The sequence below is a fragment of the Eriocheir sinensis genome, chromosome 58 (genome assembly GCF_024679095.1).
Source record: "Eriocheir sinensis breed Jianghai 21 chromosome 58, ASM2467909v1, whole genome shotgun sequence".
NCBI lineage: Eukaryota > Metazoa > Arthropoda > Malacostraca > Decapoda > Varunidae > Eriocheir > Eriocheir sinensis.
Window position 1 is genome coordinate 9,292,805 of NC_066566.1, and position 17,076 is coordinate 9,309,880.

Sequence of the window (17,076 nt, forward strand, 5' to 3'; positions counted from 1 at the left end):
ATCCACTTAGCTACCGGGCCGTGTGTGTGTATGTGTGTGTGTGTGTGTGTGTGTGTGTGTGTGTGTGTGTGAGAGAGAGAGAGAGAGAGAGAGAGAGAAATACGTGAAGATTAGGTGGGAAGGTCTCCGCAGACTGATATGCGTGAAATTTTCTCACGCCAGGACTTGATGAGAGCGGACAGAGTGGTAACGTATGTAGTTATCTAATTGTAGCCATACTGTCCACCACGCTCACTTCACCAAACAACTAATGGAGTAGTCTGACGTGGAGTCGACCTACTCCATCCCATACAAAGTGGAGCTACTTACTGAACCTTAGAAAAGAGACGAGTATATACTGTTTAATCCTCCCTAAATTATAAAAAAAAAAGTAAAAAAGGAAACTTCCAGCACCAGCGAAAAAGTCGTTGAATTGACACCACTAGTCATGGTCTTAGGTTGTTTTGCAGTCCCGCCCAGCAGTCTGGCACAATTAATCCTCTCTTGCTTATGTGCAGTGGCCGCCCACCTGAATACTAAAAATCGACTAACTCAATTTTACCAAGATTGTGGATTGAAATGAGTCTTATAGGGTCAGTATTGAGAATTATTTCGAAGTATTTTGCGGGTTCTCATTCTCTGCCAGTATCATTATGTGGGGCAAACAATTGTACCTAGCGTTGACTCCCCCCAACTCTGTGGGGCGCGGGGTGCCACAGCCAGCCCAACACTGATCACTGGCACCGACGCACCGTGCCACTGTGCCAGTATTCAGCTGACTCTGGATGGGTGAGGGGTACAGCCAAGACGTTGTATGATCACAGTGAGTTTACACAAACCGATAATGCCACTTCACAATGAACACTTGGTTTCTTTATGGAATGAATGTTATATTTTCTGTCGCACCATATCATTCTAGATCCAAAAATAAGTTGCGACTCGCTTCTGTAGGTGCTACGTTGGAGACTGCTCGATATGTGTAATACAGTGAAGGAAGAGGCTGGCGGGTCAACACAGAAACCTGCTGTTGGTGAAGTCCCGTCCATCGCGGCTCAGCCTAGTAGCAAGAGGGGCAGACTGTGGACGCAGGTGAGTGACTTAATTAGTTACCCATAGGCGGCTGTGATGAATAATAATAGTTATCAGATAACACAGACAAATCAGCCTCGCTTGAACTTACCAGGAGACGAAGAGAACCGATGAACTTTGTGAATTTATACAATTTTTTTTTTTAATATTGTATTATTGAATAATAATAAAGCACAAAAAGTTACACCCGTTAAATTTGCGGCTTTTCTGAATTATTATATCCATCAGAAAAAGGATACCATACTGCTTCCAGACTCCAACACAACACAAAGCATACGTGCTTGTTGGCAGTAGGCTGTGCCTTTACAGGTATGTTTAGGATAAATGTATGCATTGTAATTAATCCATCATGTGTAAACTTTTGTTATACAGTAAAAAGTGAACATTACAAATAACACTAGTACTTTCCGGCTCAGTTGTTTATTTAATACATTTATAAAAATAAAAACCAGATTTAATGACAATTAAATTTAAAACTTAAAGGCTAAGCAACTGGTGCTCCCCTTAGATATGAAATTGCATTTGGTTCAGCCTTCTGATTTTAGAAAGAATGGGGCTGTTCTTGTGTCTCCCAGCCATCGTTTCAATTACAATTAATGTGGCTTAATGAAGTGGCGTGTGGAATGTAGCGGCGGACTGGCTAATTTACGTAATACGGGAAGATGACATCTTTTATACGTAACGTATAAAAGCTGCGCAACTCAGAATGTTTCGTCATTTTTGTTATCATTATTACGGATATATTATTGATGTTGTTGATGATGCCTAAGCGGTATTTTTATTAACTATGTTATAAAAAATTTATAAGGGCAAAAAACTCGTTATTTTAAGCCGAGTAGAGTAGCCGAGAGAGAGGGTTTGGGGAAGTGTCTTGGCACTCTGTTTGGGAGCGCTAGAGTTGTAGGCAGGAGGAAATACAGACAAAGGACGGCTGTTCTAGAGTTTACCAAATTAAATGATAAAAGAATGCAGATGCTGATTAATTCTTGGAATTTAATAAAATAAGGATGACATAGAGTAGAAAGCCATCTGCAGCGAAGCCGTAGGAGACGTGGTTTACTTCGCTAAATGTTATACTTGCCACATATTGTTCCAGGCTACGATGCGGCTCAGCGTATTGTTCTTAGCTGTGACATAATGGCTGCCTCCTACTCTAGACCATAGATGTGGTTCTAGAGGTTTAAGATCACCAGCGTAGACCTTTACTCTAGGAATGAGATTCAGCAGGGACACCTGCTCGGATGGGTTACATCTGACTCTCGTCCATCAACGGTTACCCTCAGGAATCTGTCCAGCAGTTAATCTATTACATAAAGAGTTGCAGGATTGCCCGCCCACGCCAGCTGCATTGACTCTTTATAACAAGGGCTGTGTGCCACACCCTGTCGAACGTGCTCTCGATGTCACACAAGCAGTACTATAGTAAAACCATTCTTACCAAACCGTTTCGGTGTTGGCGACTGCGGGTCAGCCCTGCCCCGCAGCTCTGCCACGCATTCCCAGCATCTTCCTCTATTAGGATTTAGGTGATTATAGCCGGGGATTAGGCAATTATCTATTCCCTACTGGCACAAGTCTCGGTCCGATGCTGGAACCAGGATGTGTCTATCGTTCGAGCTAAAATAAGCCTTGAACAGTAGTTTACACAATCGCAATCGTTGGACCCGTAATGAGACAAATAAAATAAATATTTGTCTAAATGACTAACTAAATGAAAGATGAAAGAATTTACTATATTGAAGTATTTCTTTACACAAAATAATAAGTGAAATAACTTGATAAAATAAATAAATATGCATGAACATAATAATTGTTTTAACTACTGATTCGAGCAGCGCGCCATCTGTGAAGTAAAAAAATATATCTCTTCAGAGGCAGGCCGCCAATCACTCAGTTAGTAGGGATGAGCAGGTACCGTTAATTTGAGTACCGGTAGTACCGAAAACTCAGGTACCGTTAGTACCGGTACCGGTACCGGTACCCAAAAGAGTTTATTTTTATCTTAATGCCGTCTGATGAAATTCCTAAATAAATTTTCTGTAAAGATAACTCTCTCTCTCTCTCTCTCTCTCTCTCTCTCTCTCTCTCTCTCTCTCTCTCTCTCTCTCTCTCTCTCTCTCTCTCTCTCTCTCCTAGAAGGTGTTCAGCGTCGGGCAACGAAAATGATCCCTTCCTTGCGCAACAAATCCTACGAACAAAGGCTTTCTACCCTTAACATGTTCTCTCTTGAGAAACGTCGCCTCCGAGGAAAACTGATCGAATGTTTTAAAATACTTAATGGTTTCACGAATGTAGACAGATCAACATTGTTTATGATCGATGACACTTTGCGCACGAGGAACAATGGCGTAAAACTCAAATGAAGACAAGTAAATTCAGACTGCACCAAATTTTTCTTCACCAACGTTGTAGTGCGAGAATGGAATAAGCTTCCACCATCAGTGGTCCAGTGTAACACGATTGACTCCTTCGAAAATAAGTTCGACCGTCACTTCCTTCAACTTAATATCAACTAGAGTAGAAATGCAACGTTTAGGAGCCTTCTGATTAATGTAAAATCACTTAGGTTTAAGGACAGACCACCTAGTCTGGACCATGGGGTCTGTGTGGTCTGATTTTCTATGTAAATCTATGTAAATCTCTCTCTCTCTCTCTCTCTCTCTCTCTCTCTCTCTCTCTCTCTCTCTCTCTCTCTCTCTCTCTCTCTCTCTCTCTCTCTCTCTCTCTCTCTCTCTCTCTCTCTCTCTCTCTCTCTCTCTCTCTCTCTCTCCCCTGAATGAAGTGAATATTTTTTTCGATAAAAAGAATAGCATATGTATACGTAGTTATTATGGATGTACTCATAGTCTAATAACAATAACAATATATATTAGTATCCTAAAAAAAAAAAGATTCGGACATGAAGAATCATCCAATAAATCCAATAATAAAATAATGGAGACGGGAGCTATGATGGTAACGAAAAGCAGGACAAAATGGTGGGAACTTGGGAAGACGGTCAGCGAGACAGTGACTCAGCACCGAGCACAACATTCAAGGCTTATCGTCTCCACAGGGCCCATACCAGTACCACATGGCGACTGGCGAGCCCCGCGCGCCGCCGAGCGTCACTAAGATCAACCGGTACCGGTACCAAACAGTGCCGAGTGATCATGAGTCTTCCCGGCACTGGGTACCGGTACCGGGTGCCGGCTGAATCGATTCTTCTCGGCACTGGGTACCGGTACCGGGTGCCGAGAAGAATCGATTCAGCCGGCATCCGGCATCCGGCTGACCGTCTTCCCAAGTTCCCACCATTTTGTCCTGCTTTTCGTTTCCATCATAGCTCCCGTCTCCATTATTTTATTATTGGATTTATTTATTGGATTTACTGGATAATTCTTCATGTCCGATTCTTTTTTTAGGTTGCTAATATATATTGTTATTGTTATTAGATTATGATCGAGTACATCCATAATATCTATACATGCTATTTTTTTATCGAAAAAATAAATATTCACTTCATTCAGAGAGAGAGAGAGAGAGAGAGAGAGAGAGAGAGAGAGAGAGAGAGAGAGAGAGAGAGAGAGAGAGAGAAATAAATGAGAGAAAAAAGTCCAGTGTGTGTGTGTGTGTGTGTGTGTGTGTGTGTGTGTGTGTGTGTGTGTGTCACACACACACACACACACACACACACACAGCTAAGTAGTAAGATTTTTTGTTAGTACTGACAAGATTTTGCATGTTCATCGTTTGCAATCTTATCCTAAGTGACCTGACCTCGAGCCATCGTGTGTAGCGAGTGGCGGTGAGTCCTTTTTCGAAGTTTTTGGGGATGTCTCAGTCGAGTGACTAGAAATTGGTTATTAGTAACTTTATTAAATTCCAACACCTCTTCCTCTCATATGTCAGCTATTTATCACTTCTAAGTGAATTTAATTAATAATTTGATGATCCAATAAGGCTATAGTGTTAAGATTGTTTCGTTTTTAGGGTAATAAGAATGATTTTGTATAAATACCATAACACTGGACAACGTTGATTTCCGATGTCAGTGTGGTTCACACTGTGCCGACTCTAGCCCACGACAACCCAGCCCTTCACATTGTGCGGAATTAGCATCCGGCAATCGTTTCTAGATCTCTTTCTGACCACATGTGCAACCCATTCACATCAATATTTCACACCCAAGACCTCGCATACTCCGAGCCGCTGGGTTTTCATGGCCCAGAGTCGGCACAGAGTGAACGGGCCTTTAGGCCGGTTGCCACTATTCCGTTTTTTACGATGGCCGCCAACGTCAATGACGTCACGAACGTCCCCGTCTGAGCGATGACAGTGGGAACCGAACCCCGCGTGGGGTCCCGGCGAGAGATGAAATTAAGTTTACTTTTTTGGTCAGGGTCGGCGGCGGTAGTGACCTTCCAGAGATGCTGAATATTCTACACCTTTTCACCCTCAAATTAAAAAAGTTGAATTTCAAATTAAAAAAGTTGAATTTCATATTAAAAAAGTTGAATTTCGTATTAAATACATATTGAATACCTTCACATACGTATATTGTATATATATATATATATATATATATATATATATATATATATATATATATATATATATATATATATATATATATATATATATATATATATATATATATATATATATATATATATATATATATATAAGTTTGTGGGTGTATGCATTTATGTATGTAGGCATTGCATATATCTTTCTATGACTTGCACTTCATCTATTAATTGAACTTCAACCTTTTCAATTTGAAATTCAACTTTTTTAATTTGAAATTCAACTTTTTAAATTTGAAATTCAACTTTTTTAATTTGAATTTCAACTTTTTAAATTTGAATTTCAACTTTTTTTAATTTTAATTTCAACTTTTTAAATTTGAATTTCAACTTTTTTATTTGAATTTCAACTTTTTAAATTTGAATTTCAACTTTTTTAATTTGAATTTCAACTTTTTTAATTTGAAATTCAACTTTTTAAATTTGAGGGTGAAAAGGTGTAGATATCATGAAAATATGAAATGGAAGTACTTTGATACAAAATGATATATAGTTAAATTTCTATATAATAATAATTTAGATATATTTGCATTATGTGGGTCTATTACGTGTGGTGATAAACATTTTTCGTTGAGAACTGGAAGTGTGGCAACAACACACACCACCGCGCCCAGACGTAAAAAACCCCACCGGTTGGCCTATACAAGGCAGCTATGCTTCTGTTGCAGAGAACCTCCGGGGGTCATTTGCGAACTATTTCAGTTCCCCACATGGCAGTCTCCCATACCAAAATGATATTGTGAACAGACGGCGACTTCAGTAGGCAAGCAGATGATGAGAATTCAATCAACAGTGTTTTCGATTGACGTCACGCCGCGGTGCATCATGGGAGCGTGAGACCTAACAAACTCGGTCACTATGGTAACGCCGACAGGCGACTGAGGCGAGGACGAGTTGTCTCACGGAGACTATAGTAACTCCTCGGGTTGTCTTTAGCTTCTGGTTGCTTGTTTGTGGGTGTGGGTGTAAGAACAACGATGCCACACTTATGTTGCGTCACGTGATTGGGTGTTGAAATACGTCCAACAAACTCTTTCCATGGCATTCCTAGAGTGCCGACTCGTGATGATCACCGCAGATATTTGACGAGGGAAAGCAGCAGCCTCCGGTTATCAAGGATTTCCAGAGCCCAGACTTCAAATCCTGACCTCTGGAAAGTTTGCGGAAGTGCCCAGAGCCCAAACTTTAAAAACAGATCTCTGGAAAGTGTGTGGAAGGCACTTCATAACAGGTAATTATTGTTTACTTCGTAAATTTTACTGAAAGCCCCGAGCAAGGACAAGCGCAGTTGTGCATGTATCTCTATACTTGTTTAGGGTCTTCATTTTTTGTTGATATTACCACATTGATTTTTTTTTCATGTGGGATAGATTTATAATGTGTCAATGGTGGTTAACATATGAACTGAAATGGTGTTAGCTTTGCAAAAATTCTGGAAGTACACAGTAAAATAAGATGGTCAAAATGTATGACAACGCATACGTGCTTCCAGACATGCCCTGCCTCAGGTGAAGGGTGGCTGGCGTAGAAAACTCGCTGTAACACACTTCCTTCACCTATCAACCACCTGTGAAATGCTTGTACGTCTGTAGACTCTTGTGGACCTTCGTGTTGTTCATGGTGTAGTCTGGGTTGGGTAAAGAAACCAGAAAATAGTAAATATGTCTGGCAGTGTCTCACTATTTGAACACATTTGTTCCTTTTCGATGGCGTATGGATCTCGATTAACAGTTTTAATTTATGTTCATATATCGTTCTATCCACCACCAAACGTGAATTTTAGTATCGAGAGTACTTCATACGGGCTGAAAACTAAGGATGTACGTAGGCAAATCAAAGCGGGAGGTCTCACGGCCGACCACGTGGGTTTTAGTTATTTATCAAGCTGTCTGCCTGAACAGACCTTAGAGCCTGCCTTGGAGTGGGTTTTCCCACTTCTCCCTTGTAGAGTGTACATATGTTGTCCTGTCTGGGAGTGTGGTTGTCCTGACATTTCACACGTAATGATCTGTAATATTTATAATAATATTTTTAAGGCTTGAAATTTAATTGTTGGCGTGTCCAGAACCTTCGCCTCCTTCTAGCTGCCCTGTCTACTGACCCAGTAGCTAGTACAAAGGCAACAGTCAAGAAGTCGCTGTCGTCCATGCGGCCCATGCTTTGTTTGTCAACAAACGGCGTGACGGTGTGGTGTCATGACGGCGCCCATCTCCTCCGTTTCGAGCGGCCGCCATTTATATCACGTCATTTTGACGTCATTAACGTCAACGGAATAGAAGTAGGAACCCGACCTTAATGGCCCGTCGGCCGGCGATGGTCTGATGTGACGCTGGCTCGAAAAATGCAGGCATGACAGGATTAACGTCTTCACGTGATCATCGAACGATATAGAAAATTCCGTACATAACATTGCTCGGCTACGCGGACAATTTGTCCTCAAATTGAACGTGCAAAAAGGCAAAAAAAAAAAAATAATAAATAAATAAATAAATATATAGCAATAGATAAATAAATAAATAAAGTATCGAAATCGAATTGAGATGCTGATTAACTCTTGCATAAGGGGCTTGGACAGTATAGGGATGAGTATGAGTAGAAAGTCGTGTGCAGCGGGGCCGCAGGAGGGGGGAGGCGTGCAGTTAGCAAGTTCAGAAGAGCAGTCCGCATGAAAATGTCGATAGAAGATAGAAAGAGATGCAACATGGCGGCGGAATTTAAGAGGTAGAAGGCTGTCAGTAAGAGGAGGAGAGCTGATGAGACGAAGAGCCTTAGACTCCACTCTGTCCAGAAGAGCTGTGTGAGTGGAGCCCCCCACACGTGAGATGCATACTCCATACGAGAGCGGACAAGGCCCCTACATATGGAAAGGATCTGTGCGGGGGAGAAGAACTAGGGGAGACGATACAGAACGCCCAATCTCGAGGAAGTTGATTCAGTAAGAGAGGAGATGCGAAGTTTCCAGTTGAGATATTGAACCGACCGAAGATATTTAGTGTTGAAGAAGGTGACAGCTGAGTGTTGTCGAAGAATAGGGGATAGGTGTTTGGAAGATTGTGTCGAGTTGATAGGTGGAGAAATTGGGTTTTTGAGGCACTGAAGGACACAAGGTTCCTTTTACCCCAATCGGAAATAATATCAAGGTCTGATGTTAAGCGTTCTGCAGCCTCCAGTCTGGAGTCTTGTAATTCCTGTTGAGAAGGTCTTCTGTTGAAAGAAGTTGAATGCAGAGTGGAGTCGTCACTCAGCGTATGAGCGGATAGGACAGTTTGTTATAGAAAGAAGATCATTGATGAATAACAGGAAGAGAGTGGGTGATAGAACAGAGTCCTAAACACAGTTTAGGGGAAGAACAGTGACCGCGTCTACCACAATAGAGACAGAACGGCCGAAGAGGAAACTGGAGATAAAGGAACAGAGAGAAGGATAGAATCCGAAAGAGGGCAGTTTAGAAAGCAAAGACTTGTGCCAGACTCTATCGAAAGCTTTCGATATGTCTAGCGCAACTGAGAAAGTTTCACCGAAACGGCTAAGAGAGGATGACCAAGAGTCAGTTAAGAGAGCAAGAAGATCGCCAGTAGAACGCTCCTTGCGGAACCCATACTGGTGATCTGATAGAAGGTCAGGAGTGGAAAGGTGCTTTTGAATCTTCCGGTTAAGGATTGATTCAAAAGCTTTAGATAAACAGGAAAGTAAAGTTATAGGGCGGTAGTTTAAGGGATTGGAACGGTCACCCTTCTTAGGCACAGGCTGTATGAAGGCGTACTACCAGCAAGAAGGAAAGGTAGATGTTGACAGACAGAGGCGAAAGAGTTTGACCAGGCAGGGTGTCAGCACGGAAGCACAGTTTTTAAGAACAATAGGAGGCACTCCATCAGGTCCATAAGCCTTCTGAGGGTTGAGGCCAGAGAGGGCATAGAAATCAGTTTTTAAGAATCTTAATAACAGGCATAGCCTAAAGGAGTCAGAGGGGGGATGTGTAGGAGGACTATGCCCAGAATCGTCCAGAGTGGAGAGATAGATGAGACGGTGGTGCTGCCGTCAGGGTTAAGGAAAAAAGGGAAAGATGAAGAAGTACAATTGGAGGAGATATTTTTGGCTAGGTGCCAGAAGTCCCGGGAAGAATTAGAAAATGCTAGGTATTGACATTTCTTACTAATAAAATTGTTTTGGTAAGTCGAAGAATAGATTTGGCACGATTCCGGGCAGAAATATAAAGATCATGATTAGCAGGAGTACGAAGGCTCTGATACTTACCTTTTGTGAGCTGCCTCTCTATCTTTGATAGCACGAGAACAGGCATGATTAACCAAGGGTTTTTAGCATGAGTGGTAGAAAAAGTACGTGGAATGTGTGCCTCCATTCCAGAGACAATCACCTCTGTGATGCGCTGGGCACACACAGAGGGGTCTCTCTCCTGGAAGCAGTAATCATTCCACGGGAAATCGGAAAAGTACATCTTCAGGTCGTCCCACCGAGCTGAAGCAAAATGCCAGAAGCATCGCCTCTTCGGTGGGTCCAGAGGGTGCACAGGAGCGATAGGACAGGATACAGAAATAAGGTTGTGATCGGAGGAACCCAACGGAGAGAACAGTTTGACAGAGTAAGTAGAAGGGTTAGAGGTAGGGTTTGTTTCCCGGGATCCCGGACAATTTTCAAGGTTTAATAATCTCGGGATATTTTTGCACATCCCGGGAGATCCCGGGATGAAATTAAGTACAAAAATAGGGGCAAATTTGACTGCAGGATGGTTGTGGACTTGTGGTTCTATTTATATTTATATACAGGGTGTCCCGTGAGGAATGTTTTGTGTGTGTGTGAAGGAAGGACTTACTGTTTAGGTGTTCTCCTGAGTATTATAAAGCAGCCATGGCACTCCCGTTACCCGTAACAGAGCTCGTATAATGAACACCATGTCTGCATATTCCACGTTGCTGTATGTATACGGCATTGAGATGAGCGTGACAACTTAACACAATTACAACAAAAGCAGCACACTTTCCCTTTTTTTATGATATACTTCTTAATCATTTAGTTCATGTTATAAATAAAGAATGTATACGTTTAATTTTTCTTCACTGATTTTTACTACATTTTCTGTCATTAAGTACTCTTTTCATTTCACTGAGTATAAATGGAAACAAATGTGTTTTTTTTTATCAGCGATAATGAACTATAATTTACATTGTCATTCGCATTGGAATTCGGAAGCAGAACAAAAATAAATTAGTAAACGAAGCATATTTTAGCTCTTATTCTTATTCTTTTTTATTGTTGAAGAAAACAAAGTATATGCTGAATTTGGAACAAACATTAAGTGGATTATTAAGACTCAATCAATCTACAGTAATATTATATCTATTAATGTTAATGTTAAAAAAAAAAAAAAAAAAAGGGTATATAAATTAATAATTAATAATGGAAAGGAATAATCAATGGAAAATCAGATCCTTCCAGGATTTATAATTTAGCCTGAGACAAAAGAAAGGAAAAAAAGGTCCAAAACAACAATCCCAAGTTATGTGGGGTATGTCTTGGGAGCGGTCCGGGTAGGAATACGTGTAGAATTGCTGAACCAGGAGCTGAGGTCTGTTGAGTTGAGGTTGTGGTAGTTGGCTTGTTGTTGAAAGAGGATGAAAGCCAAAGCTGGTGGTGAACATTGAAAGCTCCTAGGATGGAGATTTCAGCGAAGGGAGAGTGGGTCAAGATGTGCTCCATTTTAGAGTTCAAGTAGTCAAAGAATTTTACATAGTTAATAGAGTTAGGTGAGAGATAAACATCACAGATATATTTAATAATAGAATGACAATGAAGTCTTAGCCAGATGGTGGAAAATTCTGGAGTCAAGGTCGTGGGCACGAGAGCAAGTGATGTCGTTGCGCACGTAGGCGCAACATCCAGCTTTGGATTGAAATTTAGGATAGAGATAGTAGAAGGGAACAGAGTAGAGATTGCTGTCAGTAGCCTCAGAAACCTTTGTTTCGGTGAGGAAGAGAAGGTGAGGTTTAGAGGAGGAGAGATGGTGTTCCACAGAATAAAAATTAGAGCAAAGACCGCGAATGTTGCAGAAATTGATAAGAAAGAGGTTCGAGGAGTTATCAAAACATTTCTCAAGTCGGCAACCAGAAGGGGAGCCCTCCCTGGGGGAATTTGTCCCTCCCCCCCCCCGGCGGGAACTCCGAGGCATTGCGTTTTTCTGCCATTTTGAATTTGAAATTTTGGGAAAAGGTGTGTATGTTGTGTGAATGTAGTGTGATGTGGAGAGAGAGAGGATCTGTCTTTAGAGAGCATGCTGAACTACTCTGGTGTTGATGAGACAATAGGGAAACGGATAGTGAGGACATGGGAAGGGTCTTTGGAAGGCTTCAGCACCCTCCTCGCTTCCCATATATACCTCACTGGGAGTGACTTACGCCCGTTTCGGTAGGTGTCTTCCTACCTACTCCACTAAGATTACCCACATGCTGTCCTGAAGGCCACCTATCAACAACCCGGACTCTTGGGGAAACCGTCCAAGTAAATCAGGAATGAGCTCCGGGGAGCAGCATGAGCCAAGAATAGGTGGCGCCACTATAAACACTTGCCTGCGCCATTGCGGGCTGGAGCAGACCACCAGGCCCCTGAAGAAAGCCTACCGGTGCTATAGGCTAACACGTAAAAAAAAAAAAGGAACATTTCAAATGTCACGATAAAAGGGAAATATCCAGACCATCCGAAAACCATTGGGATATGTAGCGAAATTAAGATTAACACATTGTTGAAGACATGTGGGAAAATGGTAGGTATATATCAACAAGGTTTTGCATGAAATCAAGGGGATGTGAGATCCTCTTACAAGAAAGAAATAAACTAATGGTAATTATCTTAACCTTGAGGGCAATGTTAATAACATGGGGCGACATAAGAAATCATTCGTAAATCAGAGAGTAGTATCAAGATCAGTCTATGAAGGTACAGAAACATGTTATAAAAACTGGATAAATACACCAAAAAAAATTGTACAGCAGAAACAGATGACATAATTGGACCTAGGAGAGATGTCCTAGGAACATGGTCATAGGGAAAACTGTGAAAAAGATGGGAACTGTTGCATAACTTCTTGTATAAAGAAGATACAAGTATGTCGATGGCGGCGCAGACACAGTGGCTGGACCCGTCGTGAAGACCGCCGCACGGAACTCCCAGTAACGGCGTCGGAGCAAGAAACAATAAACAATGAATCGTACACAGAGCATAATCAGTACCAGGGCGAGGCCACTGAGGTATGGATACACAACATGGGGGTGGACCCTCGTGAAGAGAGGGTGTTGGAGTAAGGTAGTATTAATTTCCTGGAGGAGCTCAGGGATGCAATGCTGTCGCTGTTTAGATCAACTGGAGATGGGGTAGGCAGTTTTACAAGATGGGGAATATTGAGATTATCTAACCACTGGTGATGCCTCGAAGGATAGATGACAATGGCCTCGGACGTGACGAGACATGATTCCAGGACTACATGCGACCTATTTTGGCAGGAGTCTGTGATAGACGTTTGCTTAGGAAAATACAAGAATTGCCAAGGATACACACGCTTGTGGTATACGCGTGAAACATCCAGGAGTTCCGTAAAAGAACAAGAGGGAGTGTCCATGGAGTTGCGTAGGATCGCCCCCTCGCACAGACGCCGGGCAAAAGTGCAGGTAGGAAAAAGACGTGTGACAGGCATCAAGATCGGAAGGCTTGGGGAAGGAAACATGCATGAAGTCACTGGAAATCAAGACAATAGGGTTAGGAAGGAAGAGCGAGTACAGAGAACCGTTGATACGGCAAGGAAAGGGGAAAAGGTCGTAGGCCAGGAAAGTGTCACGTGACCTGAAGGATTTGTGGACGAAGATACCCGCTGTGGTAAGTGTTGCTTCCAAGAAAGAGTAGTGGAATTGAACCTGGTCCGCCGGAGTGAGTCTTGGTAGCGGGCGGACGTGTGTGGCGTGAGCTCCATACGGAAGCTGTTGTGTCGACAATGATTGGCAGGGCCTGGGGCGGGAAAGCTTTGTGTCACGTCTGTGAATGTTTTACAGGCGAGAAGTGGATAGCATGTTGTTTGTGTTCTAAGTGGTGGCATGTGAAATGTGCTCATCTGACGGGAATCAAACAGGAATAAAATAAACTGGACTGTAGACCTTGCCTTCACAAGGCATATCCAGCTACCAACATTGTGGAAAATTTGGAGGTAACATTGTTATGAACTTTGATGATGAGAACACAAGGAATGAATCAGCTCAGAAATTGGAAAATGTAGAGCAAGTTTGCACAAAAAGTATGGGAAAATTAAGGCCAAAGATCATGATCTGCAATGTGCATAAGGAACCAGGGTAAGATAACTGATACACTGTTAAACAGGAATGAATTCCTACACTCGATTCCAGAAGATTTTTATCAAGCCTGCTGCAGGTGGCAGAATACACTATATTTTGAAATGTGATCCAACTGTTTGAGAGCTGATGCATAAATATCATGACAAGATAAAACTAGAATGGGGAGTGTATACTGTGAGAAATAGATACCATGTTGCGAATGTGAGGATAAGGTGTGGTGAAAGCATATTTCCAGGGTAAGGTTCTTATTGAGACCAGAGAGTGCTAAGTTGTCCAAATTTGACCGGAGAGATGAGATCAGTGGCAGCAAAGACAAGGAGTCATTGAAGAGGCCTGTGGCATGGGGGACACGGTTCAGGTTCCTGTCGATCTTTCTTATCCACATCCAGTAGACTGGTAGGCCTATACATCTGTGTCCATGTTAAGCCTTTCATCCCTCATGAAAGTGATAACTTTTATAAGATATATTCCATCGTGTGTGTGTGTGTGTGTGTGTAGCTAAGGTGTGTTTGTGCTCCAGGTGGCCGCGTGCATGGCGGCATCGCTGGGCACTTTGTCAGCAGGCGCCGTGAACGGCTGGACAGCCGGCACCCTTCCTTCGATGAAGGAGGACCCCAGCATTTATTTAGGCACTGCAGAGACTGCCTGGATGGGTTCGTATTTTAAGTTATTGATCTTGTAAGGGATGCATATATGCGTGGTGCATGGGAGATTGCTATGTCCGAAAGTACACAATATAGTGCAATAGTTCCCAAACCCATGGTGGTGATCCAAATGAGGATCGGGAGACTGTTTCTAAGGGTCGCTGGAGGGTTTTATAAAAAATATAAAAAAACATATAATTATATATACCGTATTCTAAAGGCCGATATTTTATATCACACTTTTTAAGTCAAATTTAGATATTTTAGGAATATAGTTGAATTGTTTCAGTAGGACAACATAAAAATTCTCCTAAACACATATTAACAAAAGTAACGTTGTAATAGAACACCCATACACATGCAGTACGGCACATCATACGAACACCATTCACGTCAAGAATTGTAGACTACAAGGATAGCTCACTGAAACGTCATCGATGACGTCATGACTGCGTAATGGTCATCTGGTTCACTCTCTCCATATAAAATGTATTAGAAAACCATTACATATTAATCTTGTCACTCATTCATGGTCAGATTTTGCGTTTTTTTTTTTTTTTTATTGCTAAGGATATGTAACTAAATTAGGCAGCTGTTGAGTTGGCAAATAGTTATGCCGGACGTGTTACTTGGGTTCCGTGTCGCCGTCAGGAGATTCCGTGAGAGGGATATGTAAAATACCTTGCACAGCTTCTGTAGTTTAATATTCTTCCTTAGTACAATTCACTCTGATTACTAGCTGACTATGACTTACTATGACTGTGACTGACTCCTCTCGCCCTCTTCTCCAATATATATATATATATATATATATCTATATATATATATATATATATATATATATATATATATATATATATATATATATATATATATATATATATATATATATATATATATATATATATATATATACCGAACAGTACAGTCTAGAACGTTACAGTATATTCGATCATACAAGAATGAACATGTAGCAAAAATCTGGGCGAGCTGGCAACACTTCCCGCCTGGCGCCTGATCGTGCCCCGCGGGGCGTGGGCGGGGCCTTGCTTACCGCCCCCCTGCTCGCTCCTCCCGGAGTCTTCCAGAGGCCCATAGACCCCGGGGGAAGCTTCCAGCACAACACTATCCCCCCTTCTTCAAGTGTGATCGTCCCGATCACACACTTAACTATATACAAACATAAGAATTTTCATCAAAAACATAAGAATCGTCGTATCGCCGTGGACGCCTGCGTTGTCTCTGTCTTCTGTCCTCTGCCTCCTGCGCGTCTGTCTCCTGGTGCGTCTCGTCGTCGTCCGCTTCTTGGGGTGTCCCTGGAACATCTGCCGAAGCCGGGAGGTTAGCTCCCTCGGCTGAAAGGTCCAGAAGACCTATATTGTCGGTCCTGGACGTTCCTTGCGTTTTCATCGGCTGCTGGGTGTCTGTAGTTGTCACAGGTGTAATTTCCCGGACCGTGGTACCTCCATAGCCGGTTGACGTGGACAACCTTCGGCTTGGTCCTTTCCGTTCTCCGGATTCGGTAAGTCACGTCGGAGAGGCGTTCTACCACAGTATAGCGGCCTTACCAGGGGCTTTGTAACTTCGGAGACTGTCCTTTCTTCCTCTGTGGGTTGTAAAGCCAGACTTGGCATCCTTCCTTGAAGTCAACATGGCTCGCCCTCATATTGTAACCGCGCTTCATGGCTTCCCCGGAGAACTTCAAGGCACCACGGACTTGATGGTGCACCTCTTCCAGCCGTTCCTCTAGCTGACGGGTAAAACTGGAGGCGTCCCTTGGGAGGCTTTCTCCAGGAGGCCTTTCTGTCAGTAGGTCCACCGGCAATCGCAGCTCACGTCCAAACATCAGCTTTGCCGGCGAATACCCCGTAGTCTCGTGGGCGGCAGACCTCTAGGCCATGAGGAGCGCAGGCAGCTTCTGATCCCATGAGCTTGAAGCACTCAGCAAGGACTTTTGACTCAAAATTCCTTCCCTGGTCGGAATGGAGCTCGTTAGGCACACCGAAACGACAGAAGAACTCCTCCACCAATACCTTAGCTATGGTAGTGGCTTCCTGGTCAGGGATGGCGTAGGCTTCCGGCCACTTGGTGAAGTAATCCATTGCTCAGTTGTCTGATGCTAAGTTTACATATTTTCTTTGTTTTCCTGCATCTATTGTTGTGAGCTCCTCGTATCCAAAATGAACACGAAGTCTCGACTTTGCTCCCAACTCTCGAAACTCCACCTCAATGACATTCTGTTGTCTACCTCTGAGTTGGACATTGAAACACTTCTTCATGGCATGCAGCACCAACTGTCTCACTTATCTTAATGTTTTTCACTTTTTACTATATTTACTTGGAGGTTCTCGTTTCTTACTATGGCCCGCGGCCTGCTCCCAAAAAGTTTCATCTGATCCTCCCTTCGAAAAGATTTCCCGCTCACAGTGGTGGGCATGGTTCCGC

General features: G+C 42.6%; 1 protein-coding gene across 4 annotated transcripts in view; it reads left to right on the top strand.

Annotated features, from left to right (window-relative positions):
• The first annotated feature begins 727 nt into the window (after positions 1-727).
• The window catches only part of LOC126985132 (facilitated trehalose transporter Tret1-like), a 38,870-nt gene continuing 22,521 nt past the window's right edge, over positions 728-17,076 (top strand). The window contains exons 1-3 of one of the 4 annotated variants that reach the window (XM_050839674.1): positions 728-802; positions 899-1,068; positions 14,508-14,640. In XM_050839674.1, the coding sequence (XP_050695631.1) occupies positions 955-1,068; positions 14,508-14,640 (247 nt within the window). In that variant the 5' untranslated portion in view covers positions 728-802; positions 899-954. Of the gene's footprint in view, positions 1,069-14,507; positions 14,641-17,076 lie in introns of all 4 variants that reach the window. The other 3 variants (XM_050839672.1, XM_050839673.1, XM_050839675.1) reach the window with 3 other exon arrangements.